Source organism: Urocitellus parryii, chromosome 4 (genome assembly GCF_045843805.1).
Source record: "Urocitellus parryii isolate mUroPar1 chromosome 4, mUroPar1.hap1, whole genome shotgun sequence".
In the NCBI taxonomy this organism is placed as follows: domain Eukaryota; kingdom Metazoa; phylum Chordata; class Mammalia; order Rodentia; family Sciuridae; genus Urocitellus; species Urocitellus parryii.
In genome coordinates this window covers 139,852,038-139,873,639 of record NC_135534.1, presented here as the reverse complement: position 1 = coordinate 139,873,639, position 21,602 = coordinate 139,852,038, and the positions used below count along the sequence as shown (strand labels likewise).

The window sequence follows — 21,602 nt, the reverse complement described above, 5'->3', positions numbered from 1 at the left end:
AGAGAGAGGAAGATGCCCTTGAACCAAAAAGGGGAAAGTCTTCTGGATTCAGATTTAAGGTGGAGGAAATGGTTTGGAAATGGCCCTGGGGAACAGACAGTTCCAAACTCATTGCTTGACCCTGAGGTAATGTAAGGGTCCTGCGAAAAGTCGGAAGAAGAGACCACCAAGAGACTGACTCATGCAATTGCAGAAGGGGATTTATTGAGGATCCAATTCAGCGTGCTGAGGCTCCAGGCTCACTCAAGAAGTGAGAGCAGCCCAGAGCCCAGAGCAGAGGCTAAGCAGTGCTTAAGTACACTTTTGGGGGAGGGCGGGGGCTTTGTATACATCAGAACAAATCATCATGAGGCACGGGAAAATTGAACAACAACTCTCATACATGATTAGCACATTCATTGGCGGGAACAGGTCGGGCGGGGGTGATTGGTCACTCCTAAGCGGGGTACACATTCAAACTGATTGGTTTGGGCCCTGTATGCCTACAAGCTGCACAGGGCCCTAGGCTAAATGGCCAGTAGGGCGTTGTCTTAACTGCCTCAGGAATTTCAGGTTCTGGGTTGGCAGAGGAACTTAACAATACCTGGTCCTTTACTTTTTAACTCAGGCTTTGCAGCTTAGAAACTTTACCCTTTCATTATGAGCATCTGTCCTTTGAAATACCACATTATCAGGAGGGAGTCCTCTTTATTAATTTAGAGGAACAGAGCTGATATTGAAGACATTGGAGAGCTTGCTACTTATAGGGGAAGGACACAGTAACAAGAGATCACAGTAAAATCTGAGCTTTGCTAGATGAAGATAATGATACAAATCAAGATCCCTGGTGTGAATGGGAGGAGCCAGTGCATTCCAGTTTGGGTGTTGACTGAGGAAAACAGAAAGGGAGAGAGGTGGCTTTATTCCAGCAGTCTTTGAAGAGTTGGCCATTTGCCCAAGTTGATAAATGTTTCTCACTTTGTCAGAATAATGGAGGCTGACATGCTGCAGACATGCTGAATTATTATTTTAATGTAGTTTTGCTTTTTACTGCCAGTATGACATCGGGACTGTTTCTTTGCATCTGTATCATTAAATAACAAAAGACCTTGGCTTGTCTTTCTCTGTTTTTGCATATCTGTGTTTATGCATATGTGTAATCTTTGGTAAGTTTTGGTAGGAGGGTTGTTTTAGCTTTGTAGAAATAGAGAGGTTTTTGTTTTCCTCCATATTTTGGAGCTCTTTGCCTAGTAAAGAAGTTCATCCCTTTGCTATGAAACTCTCTGAACTTACATTATCTAATACAGTAGCCTCTAGCCATATCTGTATTTTAAACACTTGAAAAGTGGATAGTGAGACTTAGGAACTAAATTTTAAAATTTTATCTTTAATCTAATTTTAACTAATTTAAATTTACATTTAAAAGCAAGTACTCATTTTAGTTTTGAAAAACTTGTAAATTGTGTTTGGAACAACCTGGGTATATAAGTCTATTGTTTATATATTATATGCCATTGAAATATTCAGAAGTATTTTGGATAAAACTTTAGGAAGAGATTGAAATGTACTTTAATTTTAAAGAAACATTCTGATAAATAATAAAGTTATTTATTAAATAACAATTTAATAAAAATTAAATAATTTTAAAGGAAAGGGAATAAAAATTAATTTTTATTTTTAATCTAATTTTTCTTTTGTTGAAATTATAATCTTTTATATACATTGTCATAAAATAGTATTGAAATTAAATTCACCTGTGCTTTTTTAACACTTCATCTTATTAGCAGAAAATTTTACATTGCATATCTGTTTACCAGACATTATATTTCTACTAGTTACCATTGTTTTGAACTGTGTGCAATCCTAAAGGGTTAATAACTCTCAGTTTCTTTTGGAGTTATTGGTTCATTTGGTTTTCCTCTCTTCAGAATAAACTTTGATCATGTATGTTTTTCTCAAAGACCATTTATTTCAAATTCTTTCAGATGTCTTAATATAGTGCCTCACAAATTTTATCTATATTTATTTATTTATGGATTTTGCAGTGAATTACTTTTGAGATGTATTGATAAATTCTGCTTTTGTTGTTTTTTGATTAATTACATATCTGCTTTGATGTTTGTTGATTTCTCCTTTTTAAATACTTATATGTTCTAATATATTTTAAATCAAATTAATTTTTAATAATTGTATGAATTATACTTCCATTTTCTTTTCTGATCAGATTTTCATTTTTAAAAAGGGTATCTCAATAAAGTGAGAAGTCAATATTTTAGTTTCTTTTCATTTCCACAAATTATCTTTCCTTATACATATTGACTTGTTTCTAATTAATTGTATACATTTTATCTACTAGTTTTTCTGAATATTTCCTGTTCAATGAAACATTTTTTTTTCTCACAATATTCCAGTTAAAGATGAAATGGGAGGTGGCTGGGAATGTACTTCAATCGTAGAGCACTTGCCTACCATGTCTGAAACCACAAGTTAAATCCCCAGCACTACAGAAAAACAAAAACAAGAACAATCAAATCTATAAAACCCAGAATCTTTTCTGCATAGGAATCTCAGTTCTTATCCTTTCTTGCTTTATAATTTATTTTTATAGAGAAAATAATTATACTTTAAAAAGGAATAACAATGGATATAATGTATCATTTATGTTTCAGGTACATGCTAACTCCTGGCCCTGATGGTCTACTTAATCCTGTGAAGTACATTCTAGTTTTATCCCCAGTGTGCAGATGGGGAAACCAGATCAAGAAGTAGTACAAGATCCATACACAGTTGCCTGGCTGTTGCCCTTGGGCTTCAGACCTCACAAGTCTAAATGAAGAGTTCACTTTCTTATCTACCTCAGGAGAGGTGTCTTTCCTATCTACTTCTTACACATCGGTTTAGTCTGCTTTTTCACTGTTGTGTCTAAAGCATCTGACCAGAACAACTGTAAGGGGGAAAAGTTTGAGTGCTCACAGTTTCAGAGGTCTTAGTCCATAGAAGGCCGACTCCATTCCTCAGGGCTCAAGGTGAGGTTGAACCTTGTGGCAGGAGAGGGTGGCAGAGGGAAGGAGCTCACAACAGGAAGTAGAGAGAGACTCCAGTTCCAGATACAAAATACATACCCCATTAGCAACGCCCCCAATTAACCACTTCCTCCAGCCATACCCCACCTGCCTCTAGTTACCACTTAGTTAATCCCATCAGGGTTTAATGCACTGATTGGGTGAAGACTCTCATAATCCAATCGTTTCTCCTCTGAACCTCTTGCATTGTCTCACCTGTGAGCTTTTGGGGAACATCTCACATCCAAAGCAGAACACACATGAAACTAGGAAAATGCAGCAGAACTCTTTTCAGAAGATGTTTTGCATTCAAATATCATCGCAGGTCGGGGGCTACGGTTATGGCTCAGCAGTAGAGCGCTCGCCTCGCACATTTAAGGCCCTGGGTTCGATCCTTAGCACCACATATAAATAAATAAAATAAAGTTATTGTGTCCAGCTACAAAAAATAATTTAAAAAAAATAGGTCAAGTGAAGATTCAATTGTCAGGCAATTATTACGTGCAGTTAAATTCAGTGTTAATACTCTGCCCCACAATGTCACTACTTCTGTGCAATGAGCTGGGATTTCCTAGTGCAGCTTCACAAAAGTCATTTACGCATCTGGAGTAAGGCACATTTTCTATAACAGTTGTTTTGTTTAATCATTTTCAGGAGTGGGGAAGAAACATGCCAATAAGCCATTTTTAATATGCTGTTTCTTCAAGTTAGAATTTTTTGAAATCTCACGTAGGTCTTATATTGTGACAGAACAGGAGAAATTTCACACAGTTGCCATCTATAGCTGACCCAAGACAAACCCTTCTCTTTTTTTGCCTCTCAACTCTGTCCAATTCAGTATCAAATACCTCTTAAAATTAAGTCAGTGACAGTGTGGTCTCCTTTAAAAAGATTCATATATTTAATGACGACGAATGACTGTGATTTATAAATATGTAATCTTTTTTCTTTCTTTCTTTTAAAGATAGTGTTTTTAGAAGAAGCATCTCAACAAGAAAAACTGGCCAAAGAATGGTGCTTCAAGCCGTGTGAAGTAAGAGAGCTGAGCCACCAGTGAGTCACCCCCGACTTCTCCCTTTCACAGGGTGCCCTGGACTAGGCCGAAATGATGGGAAACCTGCCTTGAGAGAGAGGCTTTTAAAATTAATTAATTAGTCATATAATAGGGGAGATGGAAAGGAGGAGTTACACGGAGAATAGGAAGATGGAGGACAGGAACTTTGAGAACCAGAAGTTGCCATTTTCCATCTATTTCTTCTGGGAATATTTATTGTAGCACTATCTTCCAGGTCTCCGTGGGGCTTTACAGCCTCATGTAAAGAGATACTTAAGCATGACAATAGCAGATTGTGAGGTCTCCTGTCAAGGAAGTAAATGGGGGGAGGAGGGAAATGACAGATAAACTATTGGGGAGTAGAGTTTGAGATGCAGTCACTCTGACAGCATGGTTAGAGAAGACCAATGCCCAGAAGTGCATTTGAGCTGCAATTTAGGTGATTTTTAATATTTGTATGAGCTGTGTTTCCTGTGGTGGGCCCACTGTCTTCACAGCCTGGTTGATTTGTTTAAAGAAATGGGAATACTTATTTTAAGCTCAAAAATTGTATCTTGTTTCAGACCAATTGTGTTTCCAAGGTCAATAAGAATGGCAGCACTTTCATTGTGAAGATACTTTCAACGCTTAGAAATTGACTTCAGGCTAATGTAGCAAGAAGAACGTAGAGTGGATCTTCATGCTACAGCTTTGCAGCTGTCATCTCAGCTATTAAGCTCATCTCTGCTGCAAGGCCAGAGACTGGGCGTCTGTTCATACAGTTTCGTTGTCCTTGCAGTTGTGTTCACATCTCCTCCCTCCTCCCCTTTCCTTTCACTTCTTGGTAGCTTGGAAGTATGTGAGGAATAAGTAGGGACATTAATACAGCAACGTCTGCTCTTACTGATTCTTCTGCTTGCTGGATTTTCTTAAGCATCTATTTTGAGAAACAAAGGCTGTCTGTCTTTGTGACAGGGGTTTGTGGAAGGCTAGGAAATGGACAAAGTGGAGGTGTGGGGGAGACAAGAGGATGGGGTGGTGGGGTCGATGTACCTGTGGATCTTCAAATGCTTTTGTCCCTCTTTATGAGATTGCTTTGGAGTTAAATTCGTTAAAAATTCAGATTCTGGGGACTCTATAGGCATTACACACAGAGAAGTGGTAAGGCAAGACATAATTTAAATTTCAATGGGAGACTGAAATATTTGAAGAAAAATTATATTTAAAATGCAAAATAACTCATTATCATACACACAAGTTACATATGGTAGAATTGCTCCAAGTCATTAAAATATCATAGAAAATAATGTCTCTGGTATTCTTTTTTAATAGCTTGGTCCTAATAGTGTATCTACAGGTATATCTTGGTACAATGTGGATTTTTATAAAAAGAAAATCACAACTGAAATTGTAAGCCTAAGCAGCACTGTGTAGGAGTGGGTCAAATTGTGGTCATAAACCATATATAGGAAAGTTCATTAGGGTGAGGGGTGTGAAGTGTTTACCTTCATCACAAAATTGAAAGATCATGGGGAGAGCAAACACTTTAGTAATCAAGATAAATAATACTTTAATGCAATCTTTTTTTAAAAAAATAAAAATTCATGATGAACAAAATTACAAAATTTCATTTACAAAATAAAGACAAGGTGTTTTTTGATAGCTTGTAACCTTGAGTTTTCTTGCACAATGGAACTGTTCTTTTAGACAGTCCAGAGTTTCCAAACTTGCATTGCATCCCCACATCCCTGGCAGGGCAAGTGAATGAGGGTGTTAATGGTATGCAAATAAATTGGGCAATGCAGGCCTGTAGCTACAGTACTGTGGTTTGATTGTAGATCTTCTGTTAATGTTTTCCATTTGGTTAAAAGAAGGGTAGAGGGCTGGGATTGTGGCTCAGTGATAGAGTGCTCACCTAACACATGTGAGTCACTGGGTTCGATCCTCAGCACCATATAATAAATAGATAGATAGATAGATAGATAGATAGATAGATAGATAAGTAAATAAATAAAAGATGGAGGATGTTCTTATAAGTGTGCATATGGGTGTGTATTATTCTTTTTCCTTGGGTTATAAGATATCTTAGCCAACACTACAGGTTTGGAATATGAAGATGATGGTTTTTATTTTGGTGAAATTGATATGCTTTCTTAAGGGAATTATTGTAGTAATTAAGTAGAAAGAGAAAAGCTGAAGAGCAGAGGGAGGAAGGACAGCCATTTCCCCTCCTATTGTGGCCTTCAACCTCCTCTCTGCTTTGCTTGTAACTTGGCTTGGTGCTATCATTCAGCTGTCAGTGATGTCATAAGTGCAGAACTGAGTTCCAGTCCTGGCTGGGCCACCATTTTACAAGTCTGTAAATAAGCTTGCCATTCCCAGCTTCCTTTGTTCTGTCAAATGAGTGGGCAGGCTTGATGACTCACATCTCACAGGCACCTCTCTCACATTTCACACAGGCACGTCGATATCTGTAATAAAGCCCATACTTCAACCTTGACTATGCCAATCTTTGTATTAAGGAGCATTTCACAGGGCTTCCTATTTTCTTAAAAGGCTTGTAACTTTTCTGGGTGAAAGTCATACTTTAGATACAATAAGTTCCTGCTCTTCTGTTGGTTCTGGAGATTGTTATGCCTTGAATTATTCCCTCACTCTTGCATCTCTGCTCTTCATGAACATGGTTTCTGCATTTCCCCCCATCCTGCCCTTCACTACCAAACATCAGTAAAAGGGCTCTCCATCCGTTTCATACATTCTCTAACACTAATGCTGTCTTCAGCACCTAGGACAGTAACTAAAACGTGTTAGAGAATCAGTGGGTGAGTACTTTTTAAATGAAGGACTCTATTCCTCTGAAATTTGATATCTCCCCCAATCATTGGATGGAGAATGGTCTCAGGATCTTTCTTGAAGTTACATATCTTTGACTGTTTTTGTGGTGAGTCACTGTCCTGACCCTTTTTGAAACTCCCACTTCATTACTCTTCCTGACACCTCTGTGTCCTGGATCCCTTTTATCCCGACAACATCTCTGCCAAGATGGATCATGACCTTTTCTCTTCCTCCATCTTCCTCCTTAGGTGGAGGCTACTGTTCGAGGTTTCATTTTTTTTTTTTTTTTACTTTCACAAACATTTCTGGCCCCACTAACTGATAAAAGAAGCCTCTCAAGTTTGAATCCCATTTTTAACTCACATGATCTCCTCTCCCATATCTTCAATAACTTCTTGGAGTTCATGTGCTCTTGCTCTGTGTGTTTTGAGTGTGTCCTCCAAAAATTAATGTGCTGGAAGCCTGGTCTCCAGTGTGGCAATGTTGAGAGGTGGTGGAACTACTAAGACGTGGGCCTCCTGGGAGGTTTTGGGGTCATGACCTCCCTTGCAATGGATTTATGCTGATCTTGTAAAGTAAGTGAGTTCTTATGAGAGTTGATTTAATAAAGCAAGGCCACCCCATGCAATGCACCCATTCTGTATGCTACAGCTAATAAAAGATCAGGTTCTTTCTCTAATAATTATCCTTTTCCTTTCTGTTCCCATCAACACAATCTATTCAGAAACTTCATGCTTGGGAAGCTGTAGGACTTTCCCCAAACCCTGTCTACCACCTCCTGTTTCATCATTGCAAACCCTGCCTATCACAATCTGCCAAAGAAAGCAACAACAAAAAGAAACAAATCCCTGTGGTCCCTTCTATCTTGGGCAACAGATGTATGATAATTCAGTAAATTGAATACTCATGACCTTATATTTAAAAAATACTTTTTAAAGAAAAAAAATGTATATACTGAAATGCATAGATATCAGGTATAGAATTTGATGTTTTGACAAATATATGTGCCCTTGTAACCAATATGCCAATCAAGATATATAACATTCTTTTAAAAAATTTTTTTAATTTATTTTAATTAGTTATACATGACAGTAGAATGCATTTATGCACTTTGATATATCATACATATATAGGATATAATTTCATTTTTCTGAGTGTACATGTTGTAGAGTCTTATTGGTCATGCAGTCACATATATACATACAGTAATAATGTCTGTTTCGTTGTACTATCTTTCCTGTCCCCACATCCCCTCCCCTTCCCTCCTATCACTTCCTTTAACCTAGTTTAAGGTAACACTATTCTTCTCTAGTGCCCCCCACCCCCACCTTATTGTGAATTACTATCCACATATTAAAAAAAATATTTGGCCTTTGGTTTTATGGGATTGGCTTATTTTGCTCTTATTCTAGAAAGTTCCCTCAAGCCCGTTGCAAGTCTGTCATTCTCCAACCCCTCATAGGCAGCCACTGTTTGATTTCTATCATATAGGTTACTTTGGCCTGTTTTTGAACATCATTTACATAGAATGACTCAATATATCCTCCTTTGTGTCTGGATTATACCATTCAAAATCATGTTTTTGAAGTCTATCTGTATCATTGTAGTTAAGGGTGTTGATTATTTTTTTTAATGCTGAAGAGTTCCATGGTACTGACTTTGTTTACCCATTTTTCCTATGGTGGTTTTATTTTTGCTGTAGTTTCCAATTTGGGACTAATATGAATAAAACTGCTGCAAACATTTTTGTGCAATCTGTTTTGTAAGCTTATCTTTTGTTTCATTTGAGTAGATATCTAGGAGTGAAATTGCTCACTAGGACAACTTAATGTTTGAGCAATCTATCTCTCTATTTCCCCCTCCTCACTCTCTCTCTTTCACACACACACGCACACACACACACACACACACACACACCACCCCTAAAATCCCCAACTGGATTATATAAGATTATATAAATCTTTGAGGACAAGAAAATGCCTTAAATCTCTTTGGACTTCCCTCAAGGCTTATCAGAGCTTCTTAAACATACTTGGGAAATACCATTAGATTGAACCATCTCACTGTAGGAAGAAGTTACCCTGCTCTTCCACTTTGTGGTCATGGAAGAAGCAACAGCCCTGAGGAGTGACAGACCTGGAGAGGTCAGTGACTGACACCTGAGAGGAATTAACCCCCCCACCCCCCACCCCCCAGAGCTCTGCACACTATAGACTCATTTAGTGCTGCCCTCTGGCCTCACTTGCAAGTAATCACTGTTCTCTATTTCCATTGTTAGGGAGTTAGCAATTCTGTCACATGGGGTATAGTGGCCAAGAGCAAGGAGGTTTCAGACAGATAAGAGTTTCAAAATTCCGAAGCTGAACCTGAGTCTCTATTCCAAAGTTGAATAGTGAAGGATTACTTTTTTCAATCTCCTTAAATTTCCTGAGCTTATATTTACCCTAGTGTAAATGAGGGTATTATTTTCATACTCCTGGTGTTTGTGGTGAGGTTACATCATCGTCATTACTAACATTTATTGATGCTGTCCATCATCTAGATTTTGCTCTTACCCACAGGTATTAGTCCTCACAACAATGCTACGTGCTGCTCCTGTCCTCATTTTATGGAAGGCGAAACAGATGCAGGGAAGTTAAATAACGTGTCAGGCATCCCACTGCAGGGTGACAGTAGGGCCTGGCTTCAGATCCAGACAGTCTAGAGAGTAGAATGCACACACCTAACCCTTCTTCTTCTTCTTCTTCTTTTTTTTTTTTTTAACACCTAGCCTGCATTCCACAATGCTGTTTCCAGTTCCCAGTGCATATACATATGCAGGAAATACTAACTGCTGTCACCACTGCCATCTTCATCACCATTTCTAGCTCTTCTTTTAAAATAAGACCTTTACAGCAACTCCTGGATCCTTTGTCTTCCATCTGAGTGTATCTATGCATTCGATTTGGAAATGAGATTCTTTGCGGTATCAAGTTTTAAGTTTAAATTCCTTATGTGATTTGACATTTGGTTAGGGTGGTAGCAGTGGTACTGCATATCAACTTTTAACAGATATCTGTTTGGTAAATTTAGACACTTAATAGACACCAGTGAACTGGATTAGCTCCTTAGCAGAGCTTTGAGTGTCTGCCGGCACTGGGCTGCCTTTGTTCTGCAGATAGGTCTTCTGAAAACTATTCATATCTTTCCAAGACTTTCTAGTATAATAATGAGTAGAAATGTGAATAGTAATTGGTAACAGCAACAGTAAACAGAAACATCTAGGGAATGATAGTCACAGCCCCCTCTTCACTTAGCCATTCAGATCAATGACCCACTCAAACTTCTGTCTTCTAAATTCACCTGTCCCTAGCCAGCCCCAGGCTGCTGCTTCCTTTCAGAACTCAGCCCCTTGAGGTTATGGCCAAGGACAAGATTTCTTGCAGCCAGACAAAATCAGGATGACATTGCACCTAAAATTGCAGCCAATATTTCTCATCTTCAGTCACCTTCAGTGACTTCTGTGTATTCCTCAATATGGCTCTAGAAGTTTCACAGATCTCCTCTCCTTTTTTAGTTCTCTGCCTTACAACCACGAGTTGTGAGAACTAAATAGTTGAATTAGGTTATAACTTCCTTCCTTTTTTGTGCTACGACTGCTTTGCTTGTGCTCAGTGCTGTGCTTTCCCTTCCCTTGGTGATCTCTCGTTACCTTTGCACTTACCCTTTCAACTTAGGAGCTCTATATCTCTCAGCAGAGTTTGATTCTCATTTCCTGACAATGCACAGTTGTCTGACTGCATCAGCCATAAACCTGTGTAGGATGAACAATTAAATCATTGTCAAGACAATATGTGATTTTGAAGATATGCAAAGTGAATAAAGATGTTATTAAATGCCTTTCCTGTCATCTTAATTTCCAGTGAGTTCTTCATGCCTGGGCTAGTGGATACACACATTCATGCCCCTCAGTATTTCTTTGCTGGAAGTAATGTAGACCTGCCACTTCTGGAGTGGCTGACTAACTACACATTTCCTGTGGAGCGGAGATTCCAGAGAATGGATTTTGCTGAAGAAGTCTATACCAGAGTTGTCGTAAGTATCCTGTGTGTGAATATTGTATTATGCTTGGTTAGTTATAGAAATATCCTTTCCAAGCCAGATTTAAAGTTATAAAGCTTAGGCAGTTAAGGCTTTGATGGACTATAGCATTTTTTAAAAAAAAGTTTTTCCATAATCCAGGGAGTTTGTGACCACCTCCTCTACACAGCTGGACTGTGGCAAGAAGAGAGTTTGAATCTAAGTCTCCAAATCCCTCAATCTGGTGGACTTTTCATTATTCTCTTTTAGGTCTCATATTTTACATTGACAAATTTAGATTTAAATGCTTATTTGTATTCCCTTATTCCTTCCAATTCATAATGCTGTTCTCAGGACCATATGGAATAGTTGTATGACCTTTGGAAAGTTCTGTGACTCACTTTCCCCATCTGTAAAAAAATAATGATAGTATCTACCTCATAGGATTGTTATGATAAATCAGCAAGTTAATATTTGTGAGATTCTTAAAATAGTACCTCGCACATGGTAAGAGCTCTACGTGTCTGTTCAAAAAAATACCCAAAGAAATTTGAAATTAAAAATTTAAATTACCTTTAGAAGAATATCATGCATTTTGGTAGGCTTAAAAGGAGGGAAAATAGGATGCTGCCACGTTGAAAGACCCGCAAGGATGTGACTTGAGCATTAGCACCACTAGAGGGAACTCTGGGGCTATTTAGTCAATGAGCCTTGCCTCGTGCCAATCACATATGGAAAACTCTGAAAATGTCCTTCCTTCCACAATTTCAAGCAGTTCGGCTCCTTTCTTTCTATCCAACCCTGTGCCCAGAACCAGACCACACTGAGCAACCAGAAACAGCTTCCGCAGCAGAGAAGTAGAGCTTCAGGTGTATTTTCTTCTTCCACTACTTCCTGCTGTTCAGCACACTTGGTCTGTACACCACTGTTTGTTGGACTCATTGATAGTTTTCCACCTAAGGTGTCGATTGCATGGTAGTGACAGTATTATATGCCTTCCACAGTGACTGGCCTAGCCACCCTACCAGTTCCCCTGGTCTTGCATCATCCCAGCCTTAAAGAGCAGAAGCAAGTGGTAACATTTATACACTTGACTCGCTTAATTATAAATCCAGTGTAATTGTGGGTCTCACATAGTTAGCCTGCATCTATGTAATACCAGGAAAACTGGGAAGAAGTTGCTGGCACATTGTCTTAATGAGTTGTGTTAACCACACCAAGTCTTTATTCTCAAAATTTATTTATAACTCATTGTTCTAAAACAGTTTTGAGATAGCTTGAAATTGCATGGTATACAGCAAAAGAAAATGAGTCATCAAATCTCAGTGAAGAAAAAAAAAGTGGAAAAATAAAATAAAATCACAAAGTCAATGTATACCACGGGAGTGTGGGATTGGATACACTCTTTAGAGTTTGTCAAAAATTAGATTTTAAATGTCTAGTACCTGATCCGGAGAACTAAATCATCTATGAAATTTACCTGGTGCATGTGACTTAAAAATATCACATTTGTTAAAATAAAGCATGTCCATTCCTTATAATGAAATTTAAGAAAACGAATCCCCAAATACCTTAATGTGGATAGTTTCTGTGTTATCAAAATCTGTACTATAAAGTAGCTATGGAATCAAAAGGCCCAGCTGTATCAAACTATTCTGTTAGAGGGATGGGTATCAAGGACTATATATCCTTCAGGCAATGATTTGCAAATATTAGTTCTTACATCAGAGATTTAAGTATTGGATGTTAGTGAGTACAAAATAGGCTGAATTCCTGATGGGTATTTGCATGTATACATATATATTTCAGATTGTGAACAGGCTTATATACTAACAACTGGATGAGCTGAGAGTAAGGTTGACATCTGTTTAAGAATGTTGAGATTTGCTTATTAGAAAACTTGTTGCTTGGCTTAAACTTTCCTGTGGCAATGCAAAGGAGTATAAAAGAAGTTCTCATGAGTAAAACCAATAATTCTACTCTTTTTCTTCTCTTCCCCAGAAACAGTCATAGATCTACATCAGCCAGTTTGCTCCATAAGTTATGTCAGCACTGACAATCTTCAAATAAAGTATATGTTAGCAAATGCCTCGCAAAATTAAGAAAAAACTCGTAGTAAGCCAAACCTAAAAAGAATGTTTCCCTTTCAGTACTGCAAACTGAATGAGAGGTTACAATTTCAAATGGGGCTGAAATGAACTAAAATGACAAGAAAGTTCAGGAATCAGCCTATTTTACAGTTAGAGGACAAGAGAATAAGATCTTTGGTCAATGAACTGAGACAAACTATCTGAAACTGTTCTTCTCATAACAGAACCAACATACTTGCTCTGTGGGGTCTTCATCAGTTGGGCAGATGCATAAGGGAGGAATTCAACCAGTTCCAAAGAAATATGAAGTCACTACAGTACAGGGTGAAAAAAAGTGAGAATCACCCCCCGCCCCCACCTTTTAAAAGGCCATTGCTACTGGCCTTGAAACTCATAGTCATCTTTTTTTTTTTTTTTATTGTTGGTCGTTCAAAACATTACATAGTTCCTCATACATCATATTTCACAGTTTGATTCAAATGAGTTATGAACTCCCAATTTTCTCCCGTATACAGATTGCTGCATCACATCAGTTACCCTTCCATTGATTGACATATTGCCTTTCTAGTGTCTGATGTATTCTGCTGTCTATATTATTCTCTACTATCCCCCCTCCCCTCCCCTCCCCTCCCCTGTTCTCTCTCTACCCCTTCTACTGTAAATCACTTCTTCCATTTGAATTATCTTGTCTTACCCCTCCTTTCCTCTTATATGTCATTTTGTATAACCCTGAGGATCGCCTTCCATTTCCATGCGATTCCCCTTCTCGTTTCCTTTCCCTCCCACCTCTCAACCCTGTTAATGAAAATCTTCGTCTCAAGCTCTTCGTCCCTACCCTGTCCTTGTTTCCTCCCCTTATATCAGAGGAGTCATTTGGTATTTGTTTTTTAAAGATTGACTAGCTTCACTTAGCATAATCTGCTCTAATGCCATCCATTTCCCTCCAAATTCTATGATTTTGTCATTTTAAAATGCAGAGTAATACTCCATTGTGTATAAATGCCACATTTTTTTAATCCATTCATCTATTGAAGGGCATCTAGGCTGATTCCACAATCTTGCTATCGTGAATTGTGCTGCTATGAACATCGATGTAGCAGTGTCCCTGTAGCATGCTCTTATTAGGTCTTTAGGGAATAGACCGAGAAGGGGAATAGCTGGGTCAAATGGTGGTTCCATTCCCAGCTTTCCAAGAAATCTCCATACTGCTTTCCAAATTGGCTGCACCAATTTGCAGTCCCACCAGCAATGAACAAGAGTGCCCTTTTCCCCGCATCCTCTCCAGCACTTATTGTTGTTTGACTTCCTAATGGCTGCCAATCTTACTGGAGTGAGATGGTATCTTAGGGTAGTTTTGATTTGCATTTCTCTGACTGCTAGCGATGGTGAGCATTTTTTCATGTACTTATTGATTGATTGTATGTCCTCTTCTGAGAAGTGTCTGTTCAGGTCCTTTGCCCATTTATTGATTGGGTTACTTGTTGTCTTATTGTCTAATTTTTTGAGTTCTTTATATATTCTGGTTATTAGGGCTCTATCTGAAGTGTGTGGAGTAAAGATTTGTTCCCAGGATGTAGGCTCCCTGTTTATCTCTCTTATTGTTTCTTTTGCTGAGAAAAAACTTTTTAGTTTGAGTAAGTCCCATTTGTTGATTCTAGTTGTTAACTCTTGCGCTATGGGTGTCCTATTGAGGAATTTGGAGCCTGCTCCCACAGTATGTAGATCATAACCAACTTTTTCTTCTATCAGATGCCGTGTCTCTGATTTAATATCAAGCTCCTTGATCCATTTTGAGTTAACTTTTGTGCAAGGCGAGAGATAGGGATTCAGATTCATTTTGATGCAAATGGATTTCCAGTTTTCCCAGCACCATTTGTTGAAGATGCTATCCTTCCTCCATTGCATGCTTTTAGCCCCTTTATCAAATATAAGATAGTTGTAGTTTTGTGGATTGGTTACTGTGTCCTCTATTCTATACCATTGGTCCACCCGCCTGTTTTGGTACCAGTACCATGCTGTTTTCGTTACTATTGCTCTGTAGTATAGTTTGAAGTCTGGTATCGCTATACCGCCTGATTCACACTTCCTGCTTAGTATTGTTTTTGCTATTCTGGGTCTTTTATTATTCCATATGAATTTCATGATTCTTTTATCTATTTCTACAAGAAATGCAGCTGGGATTTTGATTGGCATTGCATTGAACTTATAGAGAACTTTTGGTAATATTGCCATTTTGATGATGTTGGATCTGCCTATCCATGAGCAGGGTATATTTTTCCATCTTCTAAGGTCTTCTTCTATGTCTTTCTTTAGGGTTTTGTAATTTTCATTGTATAAATCTTTCACCTCTTTTGTTAGGTTGATTCCCAAGTATTTTATTTTTTTGGGGGATATTGTGAATGGAGTAGTTGTCCTCATTTCCGTTTCAGAGGATTTGTCGCTGATATACAGGAATGCCTTTGATTTATGCGTGTTGATTTTATATCCTGCCACTTTGCTGAATTCATTTATTAGCTCTAATAGCTTCTCTGTAGACCCTTTTGGGTCTGCTAGGTATAGAATCATATCATCTGCAAATAGTGATAATTTAAGTTCTTCTTTTCCAATTTTTATCCCTTTAATTTCTTTCGTCTGTCTAATTGCTCTTGCCAGTGTTTCGAGGACTATGTTGAACAGAAGTGGTGAGAGAGGGCATCCCTGTCTTGTACCAGATCTTAGAGGGAATGCCTTCAATTTTTCTCCATTCAGAATGATGCTGGCCTGTGGCTTATCATATATTGCTTTTACAATGTTGAGGTATGATCCTGTTATCCCTAATTTTTCTAGAGTTTTGAACATAAAGGGATGCTGTACTTTGTCGAATGCTTTTTCTGCGTCTATCGAGACTATCATATGGTTCTTATTTTTTAGTCTATTGATGTGGTGGATAACATTTATTGATTTCCGTATATTGAACCAGCCTTGCATCCCATGGATGAATCCTACTTGATCATGGTGTATAATTTTTTTGATATGTATTTGAATCCGGTTCGCCAGAATTTTATTGAGAATTTTTGCGTCAAGGTTCATTAGAGATATTGGTCTGTAGTTTTCTTTCTTTGAAGTGTCTTTGTCTGGTTTCGGAATCAGGGTGATGTTGGCCTCGTAGAATGAATTTGGAAGTTCTCCCTCTTTTTCTATTTCCTGAAATAGCTTGAAAAGTATTGGTGTTAGTTCCTCTTTAAAGGTTTTGTAAAACTCTGCTGTATACCCATCCGGTCCTGGGCTTTTCTTAGTTGGTAGTCTTTTGATGGTTTCTTCTATTTCTTCTATTGTTATTGGTCTGTTTAGGTTGTCTATATCCTCCTGGTTCAATCTGGGCAGATCGTAAGACTTAAGGAATTTATCTATGCCTTCACTATCTTCTATTTTATTGGAGTATAAGGCTTCAAAATAGTCTCTGATTATCTTCTGTATTTCTGAAGTGTCTGTTGTGATATTGCCTTTTTCATCCCGTATGCTAGTAATCTGGGTTCTCTCTCTTCTTCTCTTCGTTAGCATGGCTAAGGGTCTGTCAATTTTATTTATTTTTTCAAAGAACCAGCTTTTAGTTTTGTCAATTTTTTCAATTGTTTCTTTTGTTTCAATTTCATTAATTTCAGCTCTGATTTTGATTATTTCTTGCCTTCTACTTCTTTTGCTGTTGTTTTGCTCCTCTTTTTCTAGGATTTTGAGATGAAGTATGAGATCATTTATTTGTTGGTTTTTTCTTTTTTTGAGGAATGAACTCCAAGCAATGAATTTTCCTCTTAGGACTGCTTTCAATGTGTCCCATAGATTCCGATATGTTGTGTCCGTGTTTTCATTTAACTCTAGGAATTTTTTAATTTCCTCCTTGATGTCTTCAATAACCCATATGTCATTCAGCAACCTGTTGTTCATTCTCCAAGTGATGCTTGATTTTTCCTTTCTTCTTTTATCATTGATTTTCAGTTTCATTCCATTATGATCAGATAAGATGCATGGTATTATCTCTACCCCTTTATATTGTCTAAGAGTTGCCCTGTGACATAATATATGGTCTATTTTTGAGAAGGTTCCATGTGCTGCTGAAAAAAAAGTGTAACTACTTGATGTTGGGTGGTAAAGTCTATATATGTCAATTAAGTCTAGGTTATTAATTGTGTTGTTGAGTTCTATAGTTTCCTTGTTTAACTTTTGTTTGGAAGATCTGTCCAGTGGTGAGAGAGGTGTGTTGAAGTCTCCCATGATGATTGTATGGTGGTCTATCAGACTCTTGAACTTGAGAAGAGTTTGCTTGATGAACACCGCTGCACCATTATTTGGGGCATATATATTTATGATTGTTATGTCTTGTTGGTTTATGGTTCCCTTGAGCAGTATGAAGTGTCCTTCTTTATCCCTTTTGATTAGCTTTGGCTTGAAATCTATTTTATTAGATATGAGTATGGACACGCCTGCTTGTTTCCGCTGTCCATATGAGTGGTATGATTTTTCCCAACCTTTCACCTTCAGTCTATGGATATCTTTTTCTATCAGATGCGTCTCCTGTAAACAGCATATTGTTGGGTCTTGTTGTGTGATCCATTCTACTAGCCTGTGTCTCTTAATTGGTGAGTTTAAGCCATTGACATTTAGGGTTATTATTGAGATATGGTTTGTACTTCTATCCATATTTGTTTGTTGATGTTACTAAACCTGATTTGTTATCCTCTTTGACTACTTTCCCCCCTTTACTGTCCTACCTCCCATTGTTGGTTTTCAATGTTATTTTCCATTTCCTCTTCCTGCAATGTTTTGCCAAGGATTTTTTGAAGAGATGGTTTTCTAGCTGCGAATTCTTTTAACTTTTGTTTATCATGGAAGGTTTTAATTTCATCTTCTAACCTGAAGCTTAATTTTGCCGGATACACGATTCTTGGTTGGAACCCATTTTCTTTCAGTGTTTGAAATATGTTATTCCAGGATCTTCTAGCTTTCAGAGTCTGTGTTGAGAGATCAGCTGTTATCCTGATTGGTTTACCCCTAAATGTAATCTGCTTCCTTTCCCTTGTAGCTTTTAAAATTCTTTCCTTATTCTGTATGTTGGACATCTTCACTATAATGTGTCTAGGTGTGGATCTCTTATGGTTTTGTACATTCGGCGTCCTGTAGGCTTCTAGGATTTGGGATTCTGTCTCATTCTTCAAGTCTGGGAAGTTTTCTCGTATTATTTCATTGAATAGGCTGTGTATTCCTCTGGTTTGGAGCTCTGTGCCTTCCTGTATCCCAATGACTCTTAAATTTGGTCTTTTGATATTGTCCCATATTTCTTGGATGTTCTGTTCATGGTTTCTTAGCAGACTTGCTGAGCTGTCTATGTTCTTTTCCAGTTGAAATACTTTGTCTTCATTGTCTGATGTTCTCTCTTCTAAGTGATCTACTCTGCTGGTAGTATTCTCAATTGAGTTTTTAAGTTGGTTTATTTTTTCCTGCAATTCTAGTATTTCTATTTGTTTGTTTTTTATTTCCTCTATCTCCCTGTGAAATTGATCTTTTACTTCCTGGATTTGTTTGTCAATGTGATCTTTCATTATCTGATTTTGCTGTCTCATGTCTTCCTTGAGACTCCAGATCATCTGAAGCATGTATATCCTGATCTCTCTATCTGACATTCCATCTGTTGCACCTATTACCTCTTCTAAAGTTGAGTTGACCTGCATTGCCTGTGGTCCTTTCTTTCCTTGTCTTTTCATACTGCTGGCGTTTCTTTCTGCTTGGTGAAACTGTTGTGTTTTTGAAATTTTTCCTCTATTTATTTATATTGCTCTTGTATAGTTGAATAATCACCCTTGCAGGGCATGTAGTGGCTGTGATCCTCCTCCAATTGGTGTGATCCGTCTACCACGCTGGGAGGCCCTAGGTCTGCTCTGCTGGTCGGTCAAAGGTCCGCCTACCCAGCAGGCACGAGGGGCACCTCTATCACTCCGCAGGTTGCTGGGCCTAACCTCCCGATGGGTCAAAGGTTCGCCTAGCTTGCAGGGGGCTGCTCCCGGAGCGAGAGCTAGGCCTCCCGGGGGAGCCCGGATGGTGGAGGCCGACTGCCGGTTCAGGCGGGGTGGGCCAAGCCGCACTGGGTGCCGGCGGCTTGCAAACGCGGCTGGTATCAGCAGGACTTAACTCCTGCACCCGCTGCGGGGGCACCTTTATCGCCGAGTAGCTGCGGTCGCGTGGTTGGGACCCGGGCGGGTGGGGCCGCTTCTCCCAGGGCGAGAGCTGGGCCTCCCGGGGGAGCCCGGATGGCGGAGGACTGCCGGTTCAGGCGGGGCGGGCCAATCCGCTCCGGGATCCCGCGGGTTGCAAAGGTGGCTGGCGTCTGCAGGACTTAACTTCTGCACCCGCTGCCGGTTCAGGCGGGGCGGGCCAAGCCGCTCAGGGATCCCGCTGGTTGCAAAGGCGGTTGGCGTCCGCAGGACTTAACTTCTGCACCCGCCACGGTTCGGGCGGGGCGGGCCAAGCCGCTCAGGGTTCCCGCGAGTTGCAAAGGTGGCTGGCGTCTGCAGGACTTAACTTCTGCACCCGCCACGTGGGCACCTTTATTGTCGAGTAGCTGTGGCTGCCTGGTTAGGAACCGGGCGGGTGGGGCCGCTTTTCCCTGGGCGAGAGCTAGGCCTCCCGGGGGAGCCCGTATGGTGGAGGACTGCCGGTTCGGGCGGGGCTGGCCAAGCCGCTCAGGGATCCCGCGGGTTGCAAAGGCGGTTGGCGTCTGCAGGACTTAACTTCTGCACCCGCCGCCGGTTCGGGCGGGGCGGGCCAAGCCGCTCAGGGTTCCCGAGGGTTGCAAAGGCGGCTGGCGTCTGCAGGATTTAACTTCTGCACCCGCCACGTGGGCACCTTTATTGCCGAGTAGCTGTGGCTGCCTGGTTAGGAACCGGGCGGGTGGGGCCGCTTTTCCCAGGGCGAGAGCTAGGCCTCCCGGGGGAGCCTGTATGTCGGAGGACTGCCGGTTCCGGCGGGGAGGGCCAAGCCGCTCAGGGATCCCGCGGGTTGCAAAGGTGGCTGGCGTCTGCAGGACTTAACTTCTGCACCCACCACGAGGGCACCTTTATCTCCAAGTAGCTGAGGCCACCTGGTTAGAAACCGGGCGGGTGGGGCCGCTTCTCCCAGGGCAAGAGCTAGGCCTCCCGGGGGAGCCCGTATGGCGGAGGACTGCCGGTTCGGGCGGGGCGGGCCAAGCCGCTCAGGGTTCCCGCGGGTTGCAAAAGTGGCTGGCGTCTGCAGGACTTAACTTCTGCACCCGCCACGTGGGCACCTTTATTGCCGAGTAGCTGTGGCTACCTGGTTAGGAACCGGGTGGGTGGGGCCGCTTTTCCCAGGGCGAGAGCTAGGCCTCCCAGGGGAGCCCGTATGGTGGAGGACTGCCGGTTCGGGCGGGGCGGGCCAAGCCGCCCAGGGATCCCGCGGGTTGCAAAGGTGGTTGGCGTCTGCAGGACTTAACTTCTGCACCCGCCGGTTCGGGCGGGGCGGGCTAAGCCGCTCAGGGTTCCCGCGGGTTGCAAAGGCGGCTGGCGTCTGCAGGACTTAACTTCTGCACCCGCCACGTGGGCACCTTTATTGCCGAGTAGCTGTGGCTGCCTAGTTAGGAACCGGGCGGGTGGGGCCGCTTCTCCCAGGGCGAGAGCTAGGCCTCCCGGGGGAGCCCGTATGGCGGAGGACTGCTGGTTCGGGCGGGGCGGGCCAAGCCTCTCAGGGTTCCCGGGGGTTGCAAAGGTGGCTGGCGTCTGCAGGACTTAACTTCTGCACCCGCCACGTGGGCACCTTTATCGCTGAGTAGCTGTGGCCACCTGGTTAGGAAGCGGGCCGGTGGGGCCGCTTCTCCCAGGGCGAGAGCTAGGCCTCCCGGGGGAGCCCGTATGGCGGAGGACTGCCGGTTCGGGCGGGGCGGGCCAAGCCACTCAGGGTTCCCGGGGGTTGCAAAGGTGGCTGGCGTCTGCAGGACTTAACTTCTGCACCCGCCACGTGGGCACCTTTATCGCTGAGTAGCTGTGGCTGCCAGGTTAGGAAGCGGGCGGGTGGGGCCGCTTCTCCCAGGGCGAGAGCTAGGCCTCCAGGGGGAGCTGCCTGCCGGAGCGGCTGATGGTTGGGGGACTAGACCTCTGTGCCCGCGTGGCCTTCCAAGATCCACTTCTCTGGGGCAACCTGTCACTTCGAGTAAACCTACCAGTTCACGGCAGCTCTCCTCTTAAGGAAGTTATGCTAGAAGTTCCTCCGTAGCTAGGCTGCAGCTGTTTCGATGAGTCTTTCATATCCCGTTAAAGTGGAGACGTTGGAGTCGCTGCTTCCTCGCCGGCCGCCATGTTGGATCCTAGTCATCTTGAGTTTGGAATTGCTTTTCAGCTCATAAAACTTGGTCACAAAATTCTTTTCGTCAAGAATTGGAAGCCGAAGATAGGCTGGGAAACATAGCCCATAATTTGATGTTGTTCCTGACAGATTTCTTTAAACATGGAAAAATTACAAAATAGTCATTAATAGTTCTCTATAAAGCTTGTGAAAAGCTAGGGT

At 41.1% G+C, this 21,602-nt stretch overlaps 1 protein-coding gene across 1 annotated transcript in view; it reads left to right on the top strand.

Moving 5' to 3' along the window:
- Gda (guanine deaminase) overlaps positions 1-21,602 on the top strand; it is a 94,558-nt gene that overhangs the window by 40,503 nt on the left and 32,453 nt on the right. The window contains exons 2-3 of the mRNA XM_026389276.2: positions 4,006-4,094; positions 10,812-10,983. Coding sequence (XP_026245061.1) covers positions 4,006-4,094; positions 10,812-10,983 — 261 coding nt within the window. The remainder of the gene's footprint in view (positions 1-4,005; positions 4,095-10,811; positions 10,984-21,602) is intronic.